The sequence below is a fragment of the Haliotis rufescens genome, unplaced genomic scaffold (assembly GCF_023055435.1).
Source record: "Haliotis rufescens isolate VD_foot unplaced genomic scaffold, xgHalRufe1.0.p SCAF_13, whole genome shotgun sequence".
In the NCBI taxonomy this organism is placed as follows: domain Eukaryota; kingdom Metazoa; phylum Mollusca; class Gastropoda; order Lepetellida; family Haliotidae; genus Haliotis; species Haliotis rufescens.
The window spans coordinates 9,498,186-9,521,094 of record NW_025963813.1 but is presented as its reverse complement, the minus strand read 5'-3'; the positions used below and the strand labels follow the sequence as shown (position 1 = coordinate 9,521,094).

The 22,909-nt window shown below is 39.8% G+C and overlaps 1 protein-coding gene across 6 annotated transcripts in view; it reads left to right on the top strand.

Annotated features, from left to right (window-relative positions):
- The window catches only part of LOC124115174 (cellular tumor antigen p53-like), a 68,317-nt gene extending 46,736 nt beyond the window's left edge, over positions 1-21,581 (top strand). For 5 of the 6 annotated variants that reach the window (XM_046476070.2, XM_046476069.2, XM_046476068.2 and 2 more), the window contains 9 exons: positions 5,896-5,997; positions 6,645-6,715; positions 7,972-8,050; positions 8,461-8,983; positions 9,314-9,408; positions 9,999-10,120; positions 16,121-16,360; positions 17,107-17,200; positions 17,819-21,581. In XM_046476070.2, coding sequence (XP_046332026.1) covers positions 5,896-5,997; positions 6,645-6,715; positions 7,972-8,050; positions 8,461-8,983; positions 9,314-9,408; positions 9,999-10,120; positions 16,121-16,360; positions 17,107-17,200; positions 17,819-18,097 — 1,605 coding nt within the window. In that variant the 3' untranslated portion in view covers positions 18,098-21,581. Of the gene's footprint in view, positions 1-2,145; positions 2,327-5,895; positions 5,998-6,644; positions 6,716-7,971; positions 8,051-8,460; positions 8,984-9,313; positions 9,409-9,998; positions 10,121-16,120; positions 16,361-17,106; positions 17,201-17,818 lie in introns of those variants that run through there. The other variant, XM_046476072.2, reaches the window with a different exon arrangement.
- The last annotated feature ends 1,328 nt before the right edge of the window (positions 21,582-22,909 follow it).

Here is a 22,909-nt window from a genome sequence, read left to right as displayed (position 1 = left end):
CTTCAAATAGAATTTTTCTTAAAGACCAACCTTTATGTAGGATTTTGTTAAAACATTTTTTCAAAAAGTATTTAAATATTTGTATTAAAACTTAAATTTTCATTTTAAAGTGACAGTCACTGTATGCTGTCATTCATTTGTGCAGATACTAGTACCTAGATACCTGCGGTATATGAATGTATAATATAATAAAAAATATTATTTCCCCAGTGTCTTTGGTGCACTGCATGACCAAGACAGAAAGGAAGGCAGTGTCTGCCATACAGTTATTCCCAAAGCAATGAAGTTAAGAAGGGGATGGCCAAAATTGATTAAGTTATCAAGTTATTTGTGTGGCAATCAATGGAGCCCTGTATATGGAGGAGAACAAAGGGCCCACTGGCTGTTGTTTCCAATTATGTTGTTTGTCCCTCAATCAATGCAAGGGCAGAGAGTATCCCATTACTTCTCATCGGCCTCCATGACGGGCATTCTATTATGTATCGGGGAATCTCAACAGGCAGCAACGTTCAAAATATGAATTTATGGACTTTCATAACAAATGCCTGATTTGGCTTTTTTACATTTCTGTGTTTGTTAAACAAACCAGGCTGATTTAATGACTTGTTTATCTGATTAGTTTACATCTGAGGGTAGGTCTGTGATTTCACAGATGTTTTTATTGTCGTGCAATCAGTGATACAAATATCTGATATCCAGCAGCGGGGACTTATTTATTTATTTATTTATTTATTTATTTATTTATTTATTTATTTATTTATTTATTTATTTATTTATTTATTTATTTATTTATCCAGCAGTGGGTATTTGTTTATTTATTTATCATCCAACAGTGGGCATTCATTCATTCATTCATTCATTCATTCATTCTGATTGGATGTGTGAGCTCTAATGAGTTGATGTAAAGGCAATCAGGATCTGTTTCCAGTTTTGATAACAGTTTAAGTTGTGATGCCCTTTCCCTAATGCAGGGTTAAATGTTGGCCTGCCCTGTAGCAAATGTAAATAAGAACACCTAATTTTTGTAAAAGAGTTTTGACTTGAGTATGGCTTTGTAGAGGGCACTTGTATTTCACTGATAACAGGGCGATTAAGGAGGAAGAGGCTTTAATGCTTCATTTGACATTATGTGAAATGTGTTGAAATATCTCTGGAAATAATAACTTACAAAAACAAAACAATATCAATTGGTTCCAAATTTACAAGCAGAGAGCTTTTAATGCAGCAGGGTGGTCAGGTAGCCTAATGGTTAAAGCGTTGGCTCGTCATGCCAAAGACCCGGGTTCGATTCCTGACATGGGTACAATGTGTGAAGCCCATTTCTGGTGTCCCCCGCCATGATATTGCTGGAATATTGCTAAAAGTGGCGTAAAACCATACCCACACACACACTCTCACTCACTCACACTTTATGCAGCATCGTTGATACATCCCAGTTAATATGTGATAGTGTTTTAACTGTGTGCAGGTTAAAACATGTTTTCAAGTGGTAGATGTGTTACCTTTCACCATTTGGACCAATCTGTACATGTCACAGCTATAAAGAGGAAAAAGAGTATTCGTAATTGTCCGTGAGGGACTTCAGAGCTTGTCCCTACAAGTGAGATAAACAATGTGGTTGGCTAGATGTTACACAGTGTAAACAACAAACAGATTACTAAGTGAGAATAAACAGGTGTATCACCTACTTCCAGGTTTGAAATACTGTACAAACAACCAAAACTTGCATGATGAGAAAATTAACAGAGAACAACCCTTTGTTTAAGTGAGTTTATTTTCTAAACCATGTTTCCGTGCCCGAGTGATCCCAGGTTCAACCAACCAGTCTTGTGATAATCATCTTAATTGATCGCAGCTATTTTACACACGCCATTGTCTCCTAACAACGTGAACAGGTAATTTCCCCCCAATCCTGCTAAAAATAAAGCCACGCACACGACGCGTCCCTGGAGTTGCCATGGCAACAGTGAATACCGTCACAGTCCCCAGCCCTTTGATCGAGTGAACTGCGATATTATTTGCTGTCCCACTTCGAGCACTGTGTGGCGAGGCAGCTGTGAGGTCACTGATTATCATAATAAATCCAAGCTCACTTACCTATGTCGGAGCATGTAGTGACATGCTGGCACTTGGCTACAGGCTGGGCAAGATTAGGCTTGTCACAGAAATACCGCACAGAAATTCTACCACTCCTGGCCTATGACATACTGTGATGAAGTAAATATAACATTTCTACTACTGATTTAAGCAGCAATTTTGAGGATTTGGCCATCTTATTCCGTCCAGAATGATAAAAGTGGAGCGTACGGGGTTCACAACATATCGGGTGAGTGTTGCACTGAGAACCAATCAGACAGCCAGTGTGTGTGCATGTAGTAACAAAGACGCTGAAACTGTAACCACACTAGTTTACGTGAATCAGGCTGCTTTACGACACACCTAGGTAGAGGTACCTGAAGACTTCCCCATGTTGTAGTTGTCAGTCATGTTAAGATGAAAGTCTGGGACAACATGTTGAACGTCACTTTATGTAGCCCTAATTCCATCCCTGTTTTAGTTGAGTGTAAATATTTCTACCTTTGGATAACAAAATGTGACTTAAGATTGTTGATCTGTAGATTTTCATAATCAGACTTGTGGTTGAAATACATTTTATCAGTTCTGTCGTGTTTACTGTACATCTAACGGACGTTGTAGTCAGGTTGGTCGGGGTAATGTGTCCAGTTTTGTTGTGAAATTTGTTCCTGGTAAATGGTTATCCTGATCTAGCTTTTTGTCAAGCTATCATTCCCACATTGTCAATATTCCTATTGACAAGTCAGTAGATTTCGTAAGAATCTGAATCGGAAGATTGTGTGCCGTCCCTTCTGTTGTTGTTGTGGTGAAGGGTATTGTTTTATTCCACTCTATAGTCTGTGTATTGTTTTATTCCACTCTATAGTCTGTGTATTGTTTTATTCCAATCTATAGTCTATAACTGATGAATATTGAATAACCAGTACATAACCATGGTGACGGAGCCTAGTATCCCCAGATAGCTGCTAGAATTATTAACCATGTTTGTGGTACTATTGATAACAAAGTTGTCCTTGATAAATGTTTAACTAGAGTCACAAACCACTTGCTCTCTTAGCACAAAGTTAAAGTCTTTGTCTGCCTCATCTCAAAGAGCCTGTACAAGCTGGCAGAACTAGGGTTCTTATCTTCATAATCAATTTTCCCAGGCCAGTCTCCCTGCATCTACCTGAAATCGTTAGGAAAAGCCGATGGCTAAATATAGTTCAATACCTGCATCGCCTGCGTAGAAACGCTTCATCAATTGTTTTGATCACAAGTTCTCCCTTCAGAAACATTTTGAATAATTGATTGCGGTTTCTTTTGAGTCAACTTGGAAAGAGTGTTTTCATGGTATTTCACATGAAAAGAAATTCATGACCTTTGTGCCGTTATAATGCTTCACAATCTGGGTATTGTGTGAGTAACAATAGGGCAATAGAAACTGCCTGGACTAAACCCTTGATCAGGGAAACTTGGGGCCTTATGCAATTACTGAAGGCTTTCAGTATTAGCCCAGTAATGATCTGTTATGGTCTAGGAGGACAAATGGGACATGTGTTTTAGATGTTGTAATTGGGGTCTTGTATTTATTTTAGAGCTACCTCCTGTATGTTGTCCATAGTATGGCCAGATGGGCAATCATGGACTGGAGAACAGATGATTATTTTGTGTTTCCAAGGCAACCGTCTTTAATAAAAAGATTAATGTAATTGGTCCTTTTGGGCTAGTCTTGAATCCTACTGGGTAATGTTTTAGATGGTGTGTGTGTGAGCTTGTTGACTTTATGGTCACAGCTGATGTGAACTTTAAACGTGTATGAAGCAGGAAAGCCATTTGGCCTATCTGCTCGTCATCTCCTTGTCATTGTCACAACCATGAATTTCAGCTGAAAAGTTCAGTCTAATCAGGCTCATTGTCGTATGTTGAAGGTCAGAGTGTTAATTTAGAAAAGTATCACATCATTGATACTATTATAATATATATTGTTTTATAATATTTGATTAAACCAAAATTAGAACGGTATGAAGGCTCTCACAAAGATAATATTTGTCACGGAAGATTTCGATGAGTGTTTACTACTATATGTCATTTTTTGCTATACACGAGTAAATTAAGACGTGGCAACTGTATTAACATTGAACTTTAAGAAATGAGAGCATATTTCATACCATATGTCATGGTTGTCATCATTGAAGATATATATACATTCATGAAATCAGCACTATATTTAGACCATGAGAACAGTGTTTGCTTACGTAAGGTCACAGGAGGACTAAAAAGTGTCTGTAGGTTTATTGACAGGACATTTCAACTAGCATGGATAATATATTAAGGGAAAACCCTTCACAAGCATTGCTCATTGCTTCCTTAGTCACCAGGTGGTACAGGTGGAGGAGGTCTCAGCTGATCCAAGGACTATTATTAGATATAAGCAACTAGATAGTAGGCCAGGTGTCAGGGTGACACAGTTGGAGTGGGTGTAACTTGCTGTGACGTGCTGTGTAGGTTATTACTGGAGCAGCACTGATGACAAGTTAATTGCGGTACTCAGTGAATGTCGTGAGGTGTGGCACATCGGTTAGATGATGATCTGACGTTGATGCTGTTGTAACCATGGTTACAGATTGACTTTGTACTAATGTTTTCATGTTAAACTTGAAGAAAATTATTTAGAAAAAAAAGTAAATGGTGTTTTTTTTTCTTATGGACATTAACAAGAACTGTGCTGGAATGTAGACACTTGCGAGTTCTTGTCATGGAGTTAAATGTTTGAGATTGGGGGTCGTACAAGTCGTACAAAAGCAGATACTCTCATGGCCCCTAATCAAATGTCTGACACTGCATGTAGGATATGCTGGTATCTTTTTTATGGGTGAAACGATACATTGCAAGGATGCTATACAGGATATGTCTTTTTCTGTGTCGATACAAGATGGTACATTTGCTAAAATACATTATTTACCACTCATACTACTTAATTACTTATTTGTCAGTCAAATATAGCAAAATGTGTTGTAATTAGCATTTCAAGTTCACTACTAAAAATAGCTGCTACAAACATGTGGCTACAGCTAGCTTTTCCTTTTAAACCTGCTCTGAAATATTTATGGGAAGAAGTTACAACGTGATTTGATGTAAATATGCGTATCGCGATACATATCATGACCTATGTATCATGATACATATTGTATCGTAACCTTGCTGTATCATTTCACCCCTAAACTTGTTTAGCAGTGATGAAAGTCTTGATTAGTTGGTGTTAGCTTGGTCTGATCATTAAGAGGCTCTTATGGGAGGAGTTCCTCACCAGGGCCCCGTTCCACAAAGCCATCTTAGCGCTAAGGTGATCGTAAGTCCCATACTTTAACACTGGCTTACGATAGTCGTAACACTAATATCGCTTTGTGGAACGGTGCCCTGGGACCAGGACCAGGACCTACTTGCACAAAGTAATCTTACCACTAAGATGATCCTAACTCCCATACTTCAACATAGGCTTAGCTCTAAAATCACTTTGTGCAAGTGGGCCCAGGAGTGAACTTTGCATATTGGTACTCAATCCTGAAGTTTGTTACAATATGGCTGAAATATTACCGATGTGACGTTAAACTTTAACTCACTCACTCAATCCTGAAGTGGGAAGTGCAACTTTAACCCCTAGTCCAAAGCCCAAAGAGTCTCATATGATTCTAATTGGCCTAAGCTCAGCTTACAATAGTCCCCTTACTATCACTAAGTTCTTAATTAAATGATGCTGAGGGCCGTCGTCGGTAGTAGTTTCAAAGTGTTGCCGTGTGTTTAAGACAGGATGGTAATGTTGTTGCGTCCTTGTTTCAGTTGAACCCTATCATCGCTCAAACAACCACTGCCTCTGGGATGAGCCCAGACTCTCAGACACAGATCATCGGCAGCTCAGCATCAAGTCCTTACCACGATGGAGTAAGTGCCAGCCTAATTGTTGTTTGTGATGGCTTCATGAGTGAGTGAGTTGGGTTTAACGCCGCTTTTAACAGTATTCCAGTTATATTGCGGCATGTCAGCTTAATGTGGGAGGAAAGCCCGAAGTGATGCAGGTCTCAGACGTTTACCACTTCGGTGAAACCCACGAGCACGGGTATGGTGCTGACAAACCTAGAAACATAATCGGGGCGAACCGGGATTCAAACCCACAATCATAGCTTTCTGGCGTGTCCAAGGGACGCAACTCTGCACAGCGAATCGCGGTGCCTTAGACGACTGGGCCACCCGTGCCCCCGATGGCTTCATGAGGCATGAGTAGAGAAATATAAAGACAAATAGTGCATCAACAGTGTCGAGAGTTGGGGGGCGGTCATGTAGCCTCGTGGTTAAAGCGTTCACTTGTAATGCCCAAGTCCTGGGTTCGATTTCCCACATGGGTACCATGTGTGAAGCTCATTTCTGGTGTTCCCCGCCGTGATATTGCTGGAATATTGCTAAAAGGGGCGTAATACAATACTCACTCACTCTGAGAGTTTGATTTCTGCATGTTGACGTGCATGAGAAAACTTTTTATTATTTTGTCACAATGGTCAGGTGTTTATCATTATTGTGCTTTTGTTTTGTAGGTTGTCACGTCACCCCCACCATACTCACCTCACACCAACATGCAGTCCCCATCCCCCACAGTGCCATCAAAGTAAGTACCAGCTCGGGGAGGTCAGGGAGCTTTGTTTTAGTTCATTCCATATAAGACAATGGCTGTTTAAGGTGGTAGCTTTGCTTGTGTCAAATTGGTCTTTGAAAATCAGTACTTCAGCACAGACACTGATGGCAAGATAATGTATGTATCATAAAACCTGAGTATCTTCAAAGATCAACACACATGTGGGGGACGTTGCCAATGATGGTGCATCTGTCAGAGATTATCTGTACCTGTCGGAGATCATCTGTAACTGACGGAGATTATCTGTAACTGTCGGAGATCATCTGTAACTGTCGGAGATTATCTGTAACTGTCGGAGATCATCTGTAACTGTCGGAGATCATCTGTAACTGTCGGAGATTATATGTAACTGTCGGAGATCATCTGTAACTGTCGGAGATTATCTGTAACTGTCGGAGGTCACCTGTACCTGTCGGAGATTATCTGTAACTGTCGTAGATTATCTGTAACTGTCGGAGATTATCTGTAACTGTCGGAGATTATCTGTAACTGTCGGAGATTATCTGTACCTGTCGGAGATCATCTGTAACTGTCGGAGATTATCTGTAACTGTCGGAGATCATCTGTAACTGTCGGAGATCATCTGTAACTGTCGGAGATTATCTGTAACTGTCGGAGGTCACCTGTACCTGTCGGAGATTATCTGTAACTGTCGGAGATTATCTGTAACTGTCGGAGATTATCTGTACCTGTCGGAGATCGTCTGTAACTGTCGGAGATTATCTGTAACTGTCGGAGATCGTCTGTACCTGTCGGAGATTATCTGTAACTGTCGGAGATCATCTGTAACTGTCGGAGATCATCTGCAAATGTCGGAGGACACCTGTAACTGTCGGAGATCATCTGTAACTGTCGGAGATCGTCTGTAACTGTCAGAGGTCACCACCCGACCTCTCACCTTGCTGCACCAACATACTTGTCTGTCGGCTTGAGTGTCTGCCTGGCACCTGGCCAGACTGAGTGTTTGTATTGTGACACAGTGTGCACCCTGCTGGATAACAGTCAACAAACATGCTTGTCATGGAGTGGCTCAGCCTTTCACACAGCGTGTAGGTCATGTGATAAAAATATCATCTTGATAGGGTTACATTGTCGTCAACTTGACTTCCATCAGACTGGGTTTGTGAAACATTATGCAAGCTAGTATTAATTAGTTTGTACAAAGTTGTTTGATTATTTCTGGTTTAAAATTATTCCAAATTATGTAACACATGCAACGTCTTTTCCAGTACAAACTACCCTGGTGACTTCAACTTTGAAATCAGTTTTGCTCAACCATCCAAAGAAACAAAATCCACCACATGGACGGTGAGTATTGATGAGGCATGAATCAGTTGGCCCCGTATCGCGTGGGGCCTCGAGTTCGTTTGAGCCAGAATAGAGTTCTTCCAACAAAATTGCCCCTGGATGAATTATTTGCTTTTTAGCCTGCAGCTGATTTCTTCATTTAAGATAAATGTATCCTCAAAACAAGATGTTTGCCTGTGTAGCAGCCATAATATTTCTTAGTTCTATGATGGGATTCGGATAGTTCTTTTGATCTGATGTCGGACGCCTTGTCCACATGACCAAAGAAATAAACCCCCATCCACAAGCAGATAGGTCATCTATCTGTCAGAACTAAATGGCTGAGACTTAAAATGATTATTGTTTCATCAAGTTTGTGTTATCCATCTAGATGCAGTTTTTAAAAAAAACATGGTTTTGTTGTTTTGCAGTACTCTGAATCCCTGAAGAAGCTGTATGTGAGAATGGCCACCACATGTCCGGTCCGATTCCGGGCACAGAGGACGCCCCCACCAGGAAGCATAATCCGTGCTATGCCCATTTTCATGAAGCCCGAGCACGTGCAAGAGGTTGTGAAACGCTGTCCGAATCATGCGACATCGAAGGAGCATAACGAAAGTCACCCTGCTCCCACTCATCTGGTGCGTTGTGAACACAAACTGGCAAGATACCATGAGGACAGTTACACAAATCGTCAGAGCGTCATCATCCCCCATGAGATACCGCAGGCGGGGTCAGAGTGGGTCACCAACCTCTTCCAGTTCATGTGCTTGGGGTCCTGTGTGGGGGGCCCCAACAGACGCCCCATACAGATCGTGTTCACTCTGGAGCAGGAAGGCAAGGTTCTGGGCAGACGGGCAGTCGAGGTCAGGATATGTGCCTGTCCAGGGAGGGATCGGAAAGCTGACGAAAAGGCAGCAATGCCACCTTCGTGTAAACAGTCCCCCAAAAAGGGTGAGTCATGTGACCGATTAGCAAGGACTATCCGTGTCTGAACTGATGGATCTGACACTTGGAGTCAGGGTGGTTACAATGGAAATCTAAGTTGCAAATAAATCATTAAGGAGGTGGTTGGTTGTTGTTTAACCCTGAACTCAATATTCAGCAATATGTATGCAGCCTGTAAATTACAGAGACCATCGTTCATTTTCAAAGAGGACACTTAAAATTAACATGTACCAGATGATCTTTTCTATAAATAATCCATGTTGTTCTTTGAAGGAGTTGCCATGGCATCTGTGGTACAGTAGACGTATGATTTATGTAATGTTCTCCGTGTTGCAGTGCCCCAGCTAACGAAACTTACAGTAGGAACAGAAATAACAGTGGCACAGGGAAAGAAGCGGAAGTTACAAGAGGACGATGCTTATTCGTTAACTGTGAGTACAACACCAACATTACTGTGTCGTCAAACAAACATTAGTCAGTGGTAGGTGTGGTGTGCGATAACAAAGTGCTAGATTTATGTTTGGATTGAAAATTGCTTGAGATCAGTTGCGGGAACTTGAAAAGTACTAATATTTGAAGGCAGAATGTATCGGTATTGAAATCAGTTTAATCAGAAGACAAAACAGTGTTACAATTGATGATAAATACCTGGAGTGAAGTTATAAATGAATGAAAGTAATAATTGTGGCAACTGTGTGAGTAAGCGTTAAATAAGATACTTGAAGTGCTGCATGTGTTCCAAGTTTCGGTACACGTCTGCATATCAGTTCACCAGCCATGTTGAATAATGCATGTTTGCTGTCTCAGTCAGTCAGTCAGTCAGTCAGTCAGTCAGTCAGTCAGTCAGTCAGTCAGTCAGTCAGTCAGTCAGTCAGTCAGTCAGTCAGTCAGTCAGTCAGTCAGTATTCTAGTGCAATGGCTAATGTGCAGGCCAACGTGCAGGCCAACATAATCCTTAGTTGTTTTTAGCTCTGACCACACAACTTGTTGTGCTTTGGTTAAACTCCTTATTATGTTACAGGTTCGAGGGAGAGAAAATTACGAAATTCTGTGCAAGATTCGGGACAGCTTAGAGCTGTCCTCCATGGTGCCCCAGCAGCAGGTTGAGCTGTACAGGAAGCAGCAAGGAGAAATCCAGAGACAGTACGTACCTTTCCCTCTTACCCAGGGCTGATGTAGGGAGGAGACAGTACTTACCTTTCCCTCTTACCCAGGGCTGATGTAGGGAGGAGACAGTACGTACCTTTCCCTCTTACAGGGCTGATGTAGGGAGGGAGACAGTACGTACCTTTCCCACTTACCCAGGGCTGATGTAGGGAGGAGACAGGACCTACCTTTCCCTCTCACCCAGGGCTGATGTAGGGAGGAGACAGTACCTACCTTTGCCTCAGGACTTGAGGAACCCACCCCCACTTTTTTGTTAGTAAATCATTTGAGCTATTGCCCATTACACAAAACAACCTCGGCTATGGTTAACCTTAACCACTAAGGTTAGAATTAAGGTTACCGTTGTCTCAAAAAACATACGCCCGCAAGTTTCACAAAGTAACCTGTCTTAATTCAGTGTGTCAATCTTAGTGCTCAGGTTGCAATGGTAAGGTGGTATGACATCGGCTGCTGAAATCATTATCCAGTATGCTGTTAAAACACAACAGTTTAGGATGTGTTTGCCTGTTTCCAACAGAAGTTTGTTTAGGCCAATAGTTTTTTAAGACCCATTTTCATAATCGTCAAATGTACTTTCTAAACACTTCTTCCACCACATTGTAACCTACATTTCTTAATAGCATGCCATCCATCTCTCACACACACGCACACACACACACACACACACATACACACTGTGTTGGCACACACACACACATATAGTCCTTGCTTCTCTTGCGGTGGTTGCACGTGAGTACATTGAGGAAAGGTTTATCAATATTGAATCAAGTTTTGCAGGTTTTCTTATAATCCGGTCCTGGAGAATGGCGATCAATCTTTGTCCTGCTCGAAGCATTTCTCATAATTGAAGCTTTCCTCGGTGATCACCGGCAGCCACCTGTTACCATAGCGATAGTCATGTGACACTAATGAGCGGTTCTGATTGGCTCCAGGTGGCTGTCGATGGTCTTGCCTCAGGAAAATAAAAACAAGCACTCCCTGAAGAAGAAGAAGTTGCTCCACAAACCAGGGAGGATGATAAAGATGAAACGATGATCGCCATTCTCTACAGACTCGTTACGATTTAGCCATGTCAAATTGACTCAAAATGAAATAGAACATCAAAAACATTTTCAATCATGTTTCAAAAAAAATAATCTTATCATACAAGTTACTACTGAACGAATGTTTAAGAAGAATTTTAGAAATAATAAGTGTTCCCAGACTGTTTCCTGGATCCGAGCCACATTTTGGATCTATCAGGATTCCGTAACTCCACAATGACACTTTTGGCTCTACTTGGTTTGGAACTCTGAAGATGGTTGTTGTATTTAAGGATCTAATTTTATCAATGCAATGTCATGTATCATTTTGTGATAATTGATAGGAAATACGGACGTCATGTTGTGTGATGAACTTTAATGGGGTGATTGTTAAATGTGGATGGGTTCCAGGTCATGTATTTCTTCATAGAGTAATGTTCTTCCAACCATTCATTGACCCTGAAGTCACATAGCCAGTATTTTCTCATAATAGTCATGCATATATATGTATTTAGTTAAAATGCATCATCAAGCCCCAGATTACTCTCAGATCTGTTGCTATGACGATTTACATCTTTTCTGTAATTCCCTTCCATTAACAGATGCGGGATGTGAATGTTTCATATCTTTGATTTAGCATCAGATTTTGACATTCCTAAATCATACTGTCTGTAGTTTGTCATTGATGTCACATCATTCATTGAGGAGTGCTATATTTATTGTCACTATGCACACCACGTGTTAGCATTTGAACATGTGTATATCATAAACGTCTGTGTTTGTTTCTGTTTGTGTTCTGTCAAAGATTGACAAGTCAAAACATTCCGTCCAGTTTTGCATTGCCATGTGTTACTTTGTTGTGGCTGTCAGACATTTTAAACTTGATATTACTCTGTAGAAACGTCCAGATGATAAATGTCATCTACAGAATTATTGAATCCAATAACAATACGTTGTTACTCTTTCTGAATTAATTTTCTTCAGATAAAAACAACTTAAATCATTTTGTTCCTGTTGGAATATATTTATTGACATTCCTCCCAAAGGGAATTGATGATAACATGATCAAGTGCTTCGTCATGATCTTGTTTACTTCTACCTTCTATTTATTTTCATTTGACTTTTGAGATGGAGTTTTATATTTTTTAGATATCTCTAGTTGTACATAGAACACCTTTACCGTATTTATTTCTACTATGTGTCACGTTCAAGCTTTTGCATCCATGAAGTCGAAGTGTTTATATTTCACCCTTGTGATTGTCATTGTCTAAACAGGTTCACATATCAAACCCTAACGTTATTTCTGGCATCTTATCCAAATTGTACTTAAAAGCCAAACTCGTAAGAGGCAACTAAGGGGATAGGGTTGTCAGGCTCGCTGACTTGGTTGATGAATGTCATCGTATCCCATTTGATGCTCATGATGTTAATCACTGGATTGCCTTGTCCAGACTCGATTATTTACAGACCGACGTCATATAGCTGGAATATTGCTGCATGCAGCAAACAAACAAATAAAAGCCAAACATTTTTATTAAACCTTCATTCCACATATTATTGGACATTCTCATCAAGTCTCTATAAGAAGTATGTTTACAAAAAAGTGCAAGGTTGTTTTGAGTGATTTTCAAATTTTTGAAATCTTATTTTGTTTTCGATGTTAGAACTACCTAGCTTTACATGCCATGATTGATCTTATTTTATGCCATATATATTTATGTTATTTTTGTAGTCTGTGATAAATTCCTTTGATGTATCATATTGTTATTTATTTATTTAAGAGTAATTCTGAAAATTTACCTTCAGTAATATAAAAAATACTTTCTTGTAGATAGTAAGCTAAATATTCTGTCCCGTCATCTCAAAACATACAGGCACAAGCTCCTCACTGTGATAGCCTGTTCGCGGAGCTCACGATACTATCGGTGCCACCAATCAAGCTACCCCTTGTGATAGATGGCAACAGCTATGCTTGGAGTTGAACTCACAACCGACTGACCGCTATGTTTACAAACAAGTGATTACTGCGGTGACGCCGAATACTCTTACCCTTGCTAAATTATTTTCTTTGATTTTCATTACAACTGTCATGTAATTGATAAAAGAAGAATGTCGGGGGAAGTTGGTTGATTCTCATTTGTCTGCAATCTCAAACCAATCCGATCAAACAAAGCAAAAGTCAACTTCATCAGGGAAATATGGTCAGTCATAAATCTGTTAAAAAATAACTGTGATGGCATTCCCAAAGACATCAACAAAAGTATAAATGTTACTACATTTGGGTTGGAGGACAATTTCAAGGTTCTTGTAATGGCCGTGCCCACACTGGTGTTAGCGATGTTACACAGAGTGTAACGAAGGTGTTGCGCGATAGGTAGGAGCTTGATTCAAGCAGCCTAAAGGGAGATAACATGGCTGACATGGCTCTTTGGTCATTGTGTTTGTGCCTTTGACTGAGAATGGCCAACCCCACCGTGGTCAGGTCTACTTGATTTGAACTGATATGAGGATCAATAGAGGTTTTAATGTTTTGTTTTACATTATTAAATGTAATGTTAATATGCAAAGTTAGATTAACTCTGAACTTAAGAAAATAGGATGTTAAAATTTAAGAACTCCCAAATTTTGAAAAAAAACACATTTTCAATTTGCTTGCAAAAGGGTGGTAGTTTGGAATTTTTGGTACGCCCCTAAGCATCAGATCACTGAAACATCTTATTTGACATCCAATCTAAGTACATCTACACAGTTGTGCCTTCCCGTCAGATCTATTGAGGTCATAGCGTGCGAAGTCAGAAATTTGATGCCATTCTTTACGCAGTGCGGGGCGGTTGGGTAGCCCAGTGGTTAAAGCGTTCGCTCGATACATGCCAAAGACCCGGGTTCGATTCATGACATGAAAACAATGTGTGAAGCCCATTTCTGGTGTCCCCCGCCGTGATATTGCTGGAATATTGCTAAAAGCGGTGTTAAACCTCACTCACTCACTCACCCACTCCCTTTACTCAGTGCATAATGTGCAAATGGTTAAGTGATTCTGTGCATTGGATGAGAGTTTGAGGTACTTGCATATTTTGTGGGATGGTACTTTGTGATATCGTTTGTGATCTGTGTGCGGCAGATCATGGGGCTTCTCTTCACCATCCTGCCTTACATCCAGTTAACTCGGACAGTTTGTTGTTAACAAATATTAATCATTGACGTAATATTCATTGTTGATCACCTTAGTATGTATGTAGAGTATTTATAACAAAATTCACTGCCAATAAAATTAATAACAGAACTTGCTAATTTGTCTTCTTGATGGGTGGCCCAGTTACCTGTTGTGTCACAGTTCACTGTGGCATCCCCTTTATGAGCCAGAAACCAATCATCAGGGTTCGAATCTCAGATTTGCCCTGTTTCCAAGCCTGTCTGCACCATTCCTGGGCTCATGGCTTTCACCCAAGTGGTATTTTTCAAAGACGTGCATCACATCGACTTCCCTCACGTGTAAAGTTTTAGTCCACTGGTCTTTATCATCACATATAGCTTAACCCTTAAAAAGGGCAAATTTCTACAAGTCCTTCTGATACCTTAACTATCTGGCAGCTAGGTAAGGACTATAGGAGTAGTGCCAATTTCTAAGCTGCCATGCAACTGAAGTAATGTCCAAAGCAGTGTTAAACCAAATTCACTATCACATTTGGACCCCCTCACCTGGGGGGCACGGGTGACCCAGTCGTCTAAGGCGCCGCGATTCGCTGTGGAGTGTTGCGTCCCTTGGGCATGCCAGAAATGATTGTGGGTTTGAATCCCGGTTTGCCCCGATAATGTTTCTAGGTTTGTCAGCACCATACCCATGCTCATGGGTTTCACCGAAGTGGTAAACATTTGAGACCTGCATCACTTCGGGCTTTCCTCCTACATTAAGCTGACATGCCGTGATATAACTGGAATACTGTTAACAGCGGCATTAAACATAACTCACTTGCTCACTCACCTCCCCTGGACAAGATGCAGTAGCTCTACTCCCAGTATTACCTGGTTCCACCTGAAATATTAAACATTCATATCTCCAAAGAGGGTCAATTGTCCCCAAAACACGATCAGAAATTGCCTGGATATCGTTTCATATGGAACCACTGGATGTGCCCCCAACACAAAGATTTTAGTTTGACTTGTGTAATCTGAGGTCCATATCACAAACCTTTGAAATAAACATATCTGGTTTAATGTGTTCATACAGGTCATTAATTTGAAAATAAATTTTAATAACATTTTGAGGCTGAAATGTTTTTGGTAATGGATAAAAGTCAAGCGTCACAGCCCAATTTATTGTTTGTCTGGCTCACATCGAAGAAATCCCCAAGTTGTCCTGTTTACTACAGACATCCTAATGTTTAACAGATGCGCTTTGTGTAGGCGAGGTCTCACACTCGTATGTTATTGTTCGGACTCGGATAAACCAGCTGGAAGCATGATCATGATGAATAGATCGCACTACGCACTACAATATTCCACACACATTCATTAAACGTATCAAAGGCCCCTCACTTCATGTGTGTACATAACAATATTAGTTGTAGGCCTGGTAGTATCCACGACATGACTATTTGAATTCAACCCAAACAGATTATGATTCTTGGTCTGTCAGCTCATCAAACCTTGTGTTTAAACTGGTAGATATCTTGTCTGGCATCACCTTGTGGCTTTCCACCTACCTTCGTCGGACATGCCATATAACTGTTATATTGTGTTGTTCCAATTCATTCTGTCTCCTCAAAAAGATATTATATTGTTTTTGGCTCTGCTCCTGTCTGCATTGACGTCAGCTTCTATTCCAAGCCAAAACTTGAAAACCGTACACATGAGATATGCATTTCTGGTGCCTTTTGCTATTTTTCAATTTTTCAATGTTTATGTTTCCATGGAAACAATTTCATTCTCATTGAATCCATCGATTTGTTTCCAGACCAAGCCAACCTCACATCATGTCCATCCCCAGCAACGAACGCATCGCTCAGCCGGCCGAGACGGCGCACCAAGCCAGCCTCCCGTTCAGCCCCGACTCCAGCAACGTGAGCAGCTCCCAGACCAGTCAGGTGAACGGAGACACTCTGCCCGCCGCGCTGGAGGCCGTCATCAACCAGGCTGCCGTCAAGGAGGAAGTTGTTGGCAATGGACAGACCATGTTGGACAACACTGTTGCTGCGTTAGTATTACATCTCTTTATGACGGGGGACCCGTGAAGGTCTGGGGTAGAATAGGTCTTCAGCAACCCATGCTTGCCGTAAAAGAGGCGACTAACGGGATCGGGTGTTCAGGCTCGCTGACTTTGTTGGTGCGTGTCATGGAATCCCAATTGCATGCTCATGATGCGGCGTTAAACAACAACAACAACAAAAACTTCATGACAGGACAGGGGGGTGGCTTGGCAGTTAAGACAATTACCAGGGTCCGATAGGTTCTGGGGTCAAGAATGCGATCTAACTGCATGCCGCCATGTTGTTTTAAATTTGTCGATTTTGTTTTGCGATTTTGATTGGACTATGTATAGACTAGTAAGTCCTGCCAATATATGACTCCAACATTCCAGCCAAGTTCAGCAAGGCTGGAAACTGGACTTGTATAGCCAGTGAACCCCCTTGCCTCAGGAACATGGGCAGGATCCTTGTGTTGTATTGTATTGTGTATTGTGTTGTATTCCACTGCAGTATACCAGTATATCAAATAGCAGCTAATTCAGTTCTAGGTAAATAGTGTGCATGTTTATAATGCGCCAAATCCACACCAAAAGTCATGAACAAAGCGTTATATTATTACCCCGATCAAGGAATCAGAGTGCTCTTGATTGGCATTCTCAACTCCTTGGGGAGTATACAACCCAAACAAGAGTTTAATCTTCATCTTTTTTAAGATAATCTTTGTGTTTTAATTGACAATTTGCTTCTCTTTCAGTTGGTTGAATTCAATTGGTCTCTCGGCATATATTGACAATTTCCACGAAAAGAACTTCTTGAATATGTTCCAGTTGGATGAATTCTCTCTTGAGGTAAAATATTTCATGAATATGCTTTTTTGCTTCACTCATCTAGCTGCAAGTTTGGTGTAACTGAAATACGGTTGGTATGTTTGCTTGTGGTACAAGGAGGCCATGAAGTACATCCTTTGTGGGCCACAATTGGTGACTTGGTGGAGTCCAATGCTCATAATATCAACCACTTGTTTATCTGGTCCAGAATGGATTATTATTTGCAGGCCACAGTCTGGTAGGAATAGTGCTGAATGTTGTGTGAATTAAGTAGAACTCTCTCATTCTCTCTGCTGTCATAGGGGCGGTCAGGTAGCCTAGTGGTTAGAGCGTTGGCACGCCACGCCGGAGACCTGGGTTCGATTCCTGACATGGGTACAATGTGTGAAGCCCATTTTTGGTGTCCCCCGCTGTGATATTGCTAGAATATTGCTAAAAGCGGCGTAAAACCATACTCACTCACTCTGCTGTCATGACCCTGAAGATTGAAGGGTTCCTTGTTTCAAATGTCCCTAGGTTTAGATAGGATTGCTAAAAAAACTTGTAAATTCTCCAGGACCTCCCTTACCTCGAACTCTCTCCAAACGCCGCTTTATCCTAGTCAAGCAGTTAATAACCCAATCATGTTGATTCTCTCAGGATTTGTCAGCCATGAAGATTGGGACGAGCCATCGCAACAAGATCTGGAAATCCTTGGTGGAATACAAGCAGGCAAATGCCTACACCTCCGAAGTCTCACAGTCACTTGCACGCAACGCCAGTAGCACGTCCACAATCAGCCTCTCCTCCCAGCCTAGCATCTCCCAGAACAGCGCATACTGCCCAGGCTACTACGAAGTCACACGCTACACATTCAAACACACAATATCAATCACAAAGGACGACGTGAAGAAGTTGAGAACGGAAAAGCCAGAATGAACAAACATTTGGCTTTCACACGAACATTTCTAAAGGTGCAAACAAATTTTCTAAAGTGCATTTACCTTTCATTATGGCTAATTGATCATGTTTATCACTGCTGATATAGACATCTTCCAGTTTGTGTGGCAATCGTTGAACGAAGTGTGCTTATCATTAAATATTACATTTATACATTCCAGTTTTTCCCGTGTTGATGTTTTCTGTGTGTTTTACCCAATGAGTCCATCTTATAAAGATGGGCTCAACTATTTGTAGTTATGTTGCATCGGACAAATCTTGTAACTGAAGTTCAGAAGCATGTTACCATTTCCATGGTTTATATCAAGACTTGAAAATCGTGTTATGCTGAAAAATGAAATTATAGTCATTAATTTTTTAAATTGCTCGTTCAAAGATCAGGTTGAGATTAATTTTAGCTATTGGGCCAAACAATGTGTGTATTAAAGATCATATGAAACTCAGCTGACATTTAACAAGCAAGTTGTGACAGGTTCATTTTTCAGCAGTCACATGTCAGACCAATATTACGTACATATTATGGCCAAATATTTAAGCCTCTAATTTGTTGACCATGAAGTCTAAAATGTTTTTGGGGTCTGTAGCCAGAGTAGCTATTTAACAGTGATTGTTTAATCTAACCATAAATGGTTTTCATGTTTAGGGCCAAGGTAAAACTTAGAAATGGTTGAACAAATATCAAGTCGTCATGGAATCCTCAGGTTTGTCAGGTGTCAAGTGTGTTTCCCTACCAGCATGCATTGCTCAGGGGAGGTAACTCCAACTCAAATCCAAATGTCTAGCGCTCCGTCCATTTTGTAATGGCTGTTAATTTATGTTGGTAAGATTTTTCTGTTATTATGTCTTGAAGACAAATATTTCATTATAGAGAACAGCATTGTATAGTAGTTCGAAAAGACTGTCATATTTGCAAACTCAATATTGGTTTTAGGGAAATTTTAAACAAATCACCATGTAAACGAACTGCAAAATGTTTGAAAGGATATATGTCAAAGGCTTATTCCCTAACACCAATATTGCATTGAACTAGTTCATATATCTTTACATTCCATTTATTACATTCTTTAGGGACATACCAAATCTACCTTAATTTGAAACAGGAAATACTGTTTATCAAGACTATTTTCCTCTTTAATGTGAAACCAAACCAGGTTTGTTCTCTGCTCCCTGTTTCGTAAAGTTTTCTACAATTTTGAAGCTAATATAATCCAAATGTATTAATCAATTTCTATTGATCAAGTTTACAGAGTAAATAGGATGGTATGTTTCTAATGTAAATATGGGGTGTTCTGCATAGTTACACCTCGTCATACTCATTGTTTTGGTGAACAAACACTTGTTAATACTATCTTCAATAGGACAAATATGCAAGGAAAACTATTTCCAAAACTATTATTTTGGCAAATAACCATGTATATTTATACTGCTTATAAATGTAGTCAGACAATTTTTAAATGGTATTATTTTTGTCGTGATTTTAGGAGCTTTATACTGGCTACCACTGCTTTTGATTAAGATATAAGTATTGTTTTGTTTGCCTTGGTTTGATAAAATAGTGGCAGAAAGGATGATCTCTGTTGATGTTGATGGCATATCTAGTGCATTAATGTATTCAGATTTGTTTGAAATTTATATAGATATTTTGTCAATGTGACTGGCTATTTAAACATCGCTATTCAAGAGAAATGGTTTGATGTGCTGCTTAAATTTTCCTTTGTTTTTCTTTTCTGCAAATGGCATATTGTCACCGATAGTCTTTTTTGACAATATTATTACGTATTTATCAAGTGTTAGTTCAGAATGGTCACAATTTCATGTCATTTTCATGTGGGTTTGTGCATAATTTGAGCGGAATGCTCTGTGTTGAAAAGTGTTCATAGAGAAGGCAGTTGAAGTCAGCCTTCTCAATTGTTCATGACAGTAGTTGAAAGGAAAACAGTATATGCATAATGACTATATTCAATGTGTGAGATGTTTATTATTTTGTTAATTGGATTTCTTAAAGACAGATTTCCAACGGTGCGATACTTAATTTTGTTGTTCATTGTTCCTAAATACCTTCCCAATCATGCTGCATGTCTTCATCATTGATATGATGTGTCATCAGTGAAAATATCGTTCAATAGCAAAATGTTATATATTAAATAGTGACTTCATTGGTGCATTTTTCAGCTGGTGTATGAAAATCCAATAAGTTTTTTCTTTGGGAAACATGTTTTATAAATAACATTAAAATGTGCAATGTCAAGAATTTCAAAGTAAATTGGGGCAAATGCTGCTGTGTGTGGTTTGTTCCAAGTTGGTTCTCTTTACTGTACAGAATATGTAGTGTTTTACAGTGCCTGTTACTCGCAGCATTTGAAGTGCTGGAAGGGAGGCGACTCTATGATGTTGGCCGTCACATTTTAAGAGTTAGCTCCCCTTACATAATGTGTTGACTCTTATTGCCCAGACCTATGGGGGTTTCGTACTGAAACTCATTGAAGTTGTCAGGAAAGAAAACAACTTTATAAGACCTTTGAAACTTAGTTTCAGAAACATTTAATCTGTGTGTGTGGTTTTATCAAATGGTGAAAATGTCTTTGACAGGAATTTCTAATTTTTGGGAAAAGACAAAAATATGTTGTGATATGACAGGACTACTGAGATCACACACCCTCTGGCTCACTCACTCACTCACTCACTCACTCACTCACTCACTCACTCACAGATTGGTTTGTGGAGTGGGGTGCCCTGTCTTGTGGTCAAGTGGTCAAGGTGTTGACTTGGCACACAGAAGACTCAGGTTCCATTCCCCACTTTCGGTTCAATGAGTGTGTGAAGAACCCTAACCAAATCTGCTGCAATATTGCTGAAAGTGGTGACATACAGATGGACTAACTTTCGAACAACAAAACTTTTCTTAGCAGTAAAACTTCGATCAAAACCTAACATCATGTTCTTTTGACATGGCATGCCTTCCATTCATGCTTCCATCAACTACCGACTCTTAACCATATTATCTCGAACAAATTCAGCTTCATTGATCTTTGGACAAGATCCTTTTGTTGCCCTCATCATTCGTATACAAAAGGCAAGGCATCAAGGCAGTACATTCTCATGCCTTTCTAACATGGTGGGTATTGGTGCTGAGTCCATCACCAAAGATCACAAATGTTGAGCATCCCATGTAAGGGGAGATAACCCTGGTGGTTTTGTTTCATAAATTGAGTGCCGTGTATATAGTGTTGGAACTGATGAAAGCTGGAGCGTCCTGTACATCGTTAGAAATCATCTATTTAATATTTTCTACATTATTTATGCGTGATGTGTTTGTTTACTTAGTGAGTGACATCTCAACAATAATGGTTTAGCTTGTCTGCCAACACAAGGGGTTATTCGCGGGATTTTCTTGTCAACATATAAGGCCATTTTTTACTTTATCTTTTAATATGTATACATATAATCAGGGTATGAAACTCCCCAAAAATTCAGCCAGACCACAGGACTGGCTAGCTGAAATACTTGCCAGCCCTGACCAAAACCTGCCTGCTCACTATAATCATGTTTCTCAGGATAATTTAATTAAAAATATGAAAACTGATTGCTTGTAGCATAAGCGCATCGCTAAATGTTAGGTTGTCTAAAAGCTAACAGGGTTTTTTTTTGGTTACATTTTATCATTCATCTTTTCATGTGAATTAATGCTTATCATCGAGAAATATTTAGAATATTTTCACCTATGAAATATAACCCGACCGTCGGGCAGGGGGATTTGATAATCTGACAGCCCGAGTTGAAATCAACCCGTCTCGGACGGTCGGGCAGGCAGGTATTTCGAACGCTGATATAATTCAGTTATCCATATTTTCATTTACATTTTTATTTTATACATTTTTTAAGAAATGTTAATGCAGCGAAAAAGTTGACATGTTTTTTAAGAGGGTAGTTTCTGGATGTATTGGTCCATGAATTTAAGGGGTTATTTAAACATCAGGACTTCAGAAAAGAGTTTTGTAAGATATGGCTTTGGGGAATGTTATTATTATTAATATTGGGTTTGCATCCCCACAAATAATGAGTATTATCAGCACTCTCTCAACCCCTTCTGTTGGTACACTGTTAATGTTCATCGGATGCAAGCCTACTGGCAACTCTCATATTGTCATGGTAATTTTGACCTTGCCTATTTGGCTGAAAAACTGTTGATGAAGTGGAAATCAAAATGGTCTTTGATCTTGTACTCTTTTGATAGAAATTGCAGTACAGCTTCAGAGGGCTTCAAGTACCCTTGACTTTTGTCAAAGGGGCTTGCATCAGAGAGTTAGCATTAAGTAAATATGTCATCAAATATAACGTTACTTTCAAACATTTGGAAGCATTTGTCAACATTTATCAAACATTTGCTGTCTGGTTCTTCCAGATTCCTCCAAAATATTGAATCTGAATTGCATTTGAATGATATGAGGATTTTATAAATCAGCATATGTTACTGCCATTCTTTCACAAAATGTTGAAAACATGAAGTCTCATTGCTTGTCAAGTGATTTTTCATCATTCTTGCAGTCGTAAAACTCATCACAGGTCATCAGTAGTAACTGCCAAAATTCATTGTTCCATCTAGAACGTTTGTAATTGTGTGAAATCATCAAGAGAAGTAGCGTCACAGAAAATTGCATTTACTTTTCCAGTGTAAAGATCATACCTGTTGAAACTGCCAATGTTCTTTTTGTTTGGGAAGATAGTTCTCTTGTGTTTAATTTGATGACATATTTCTGTTTGAAGTGTTGACTGTATGTCACTGCATGTGTG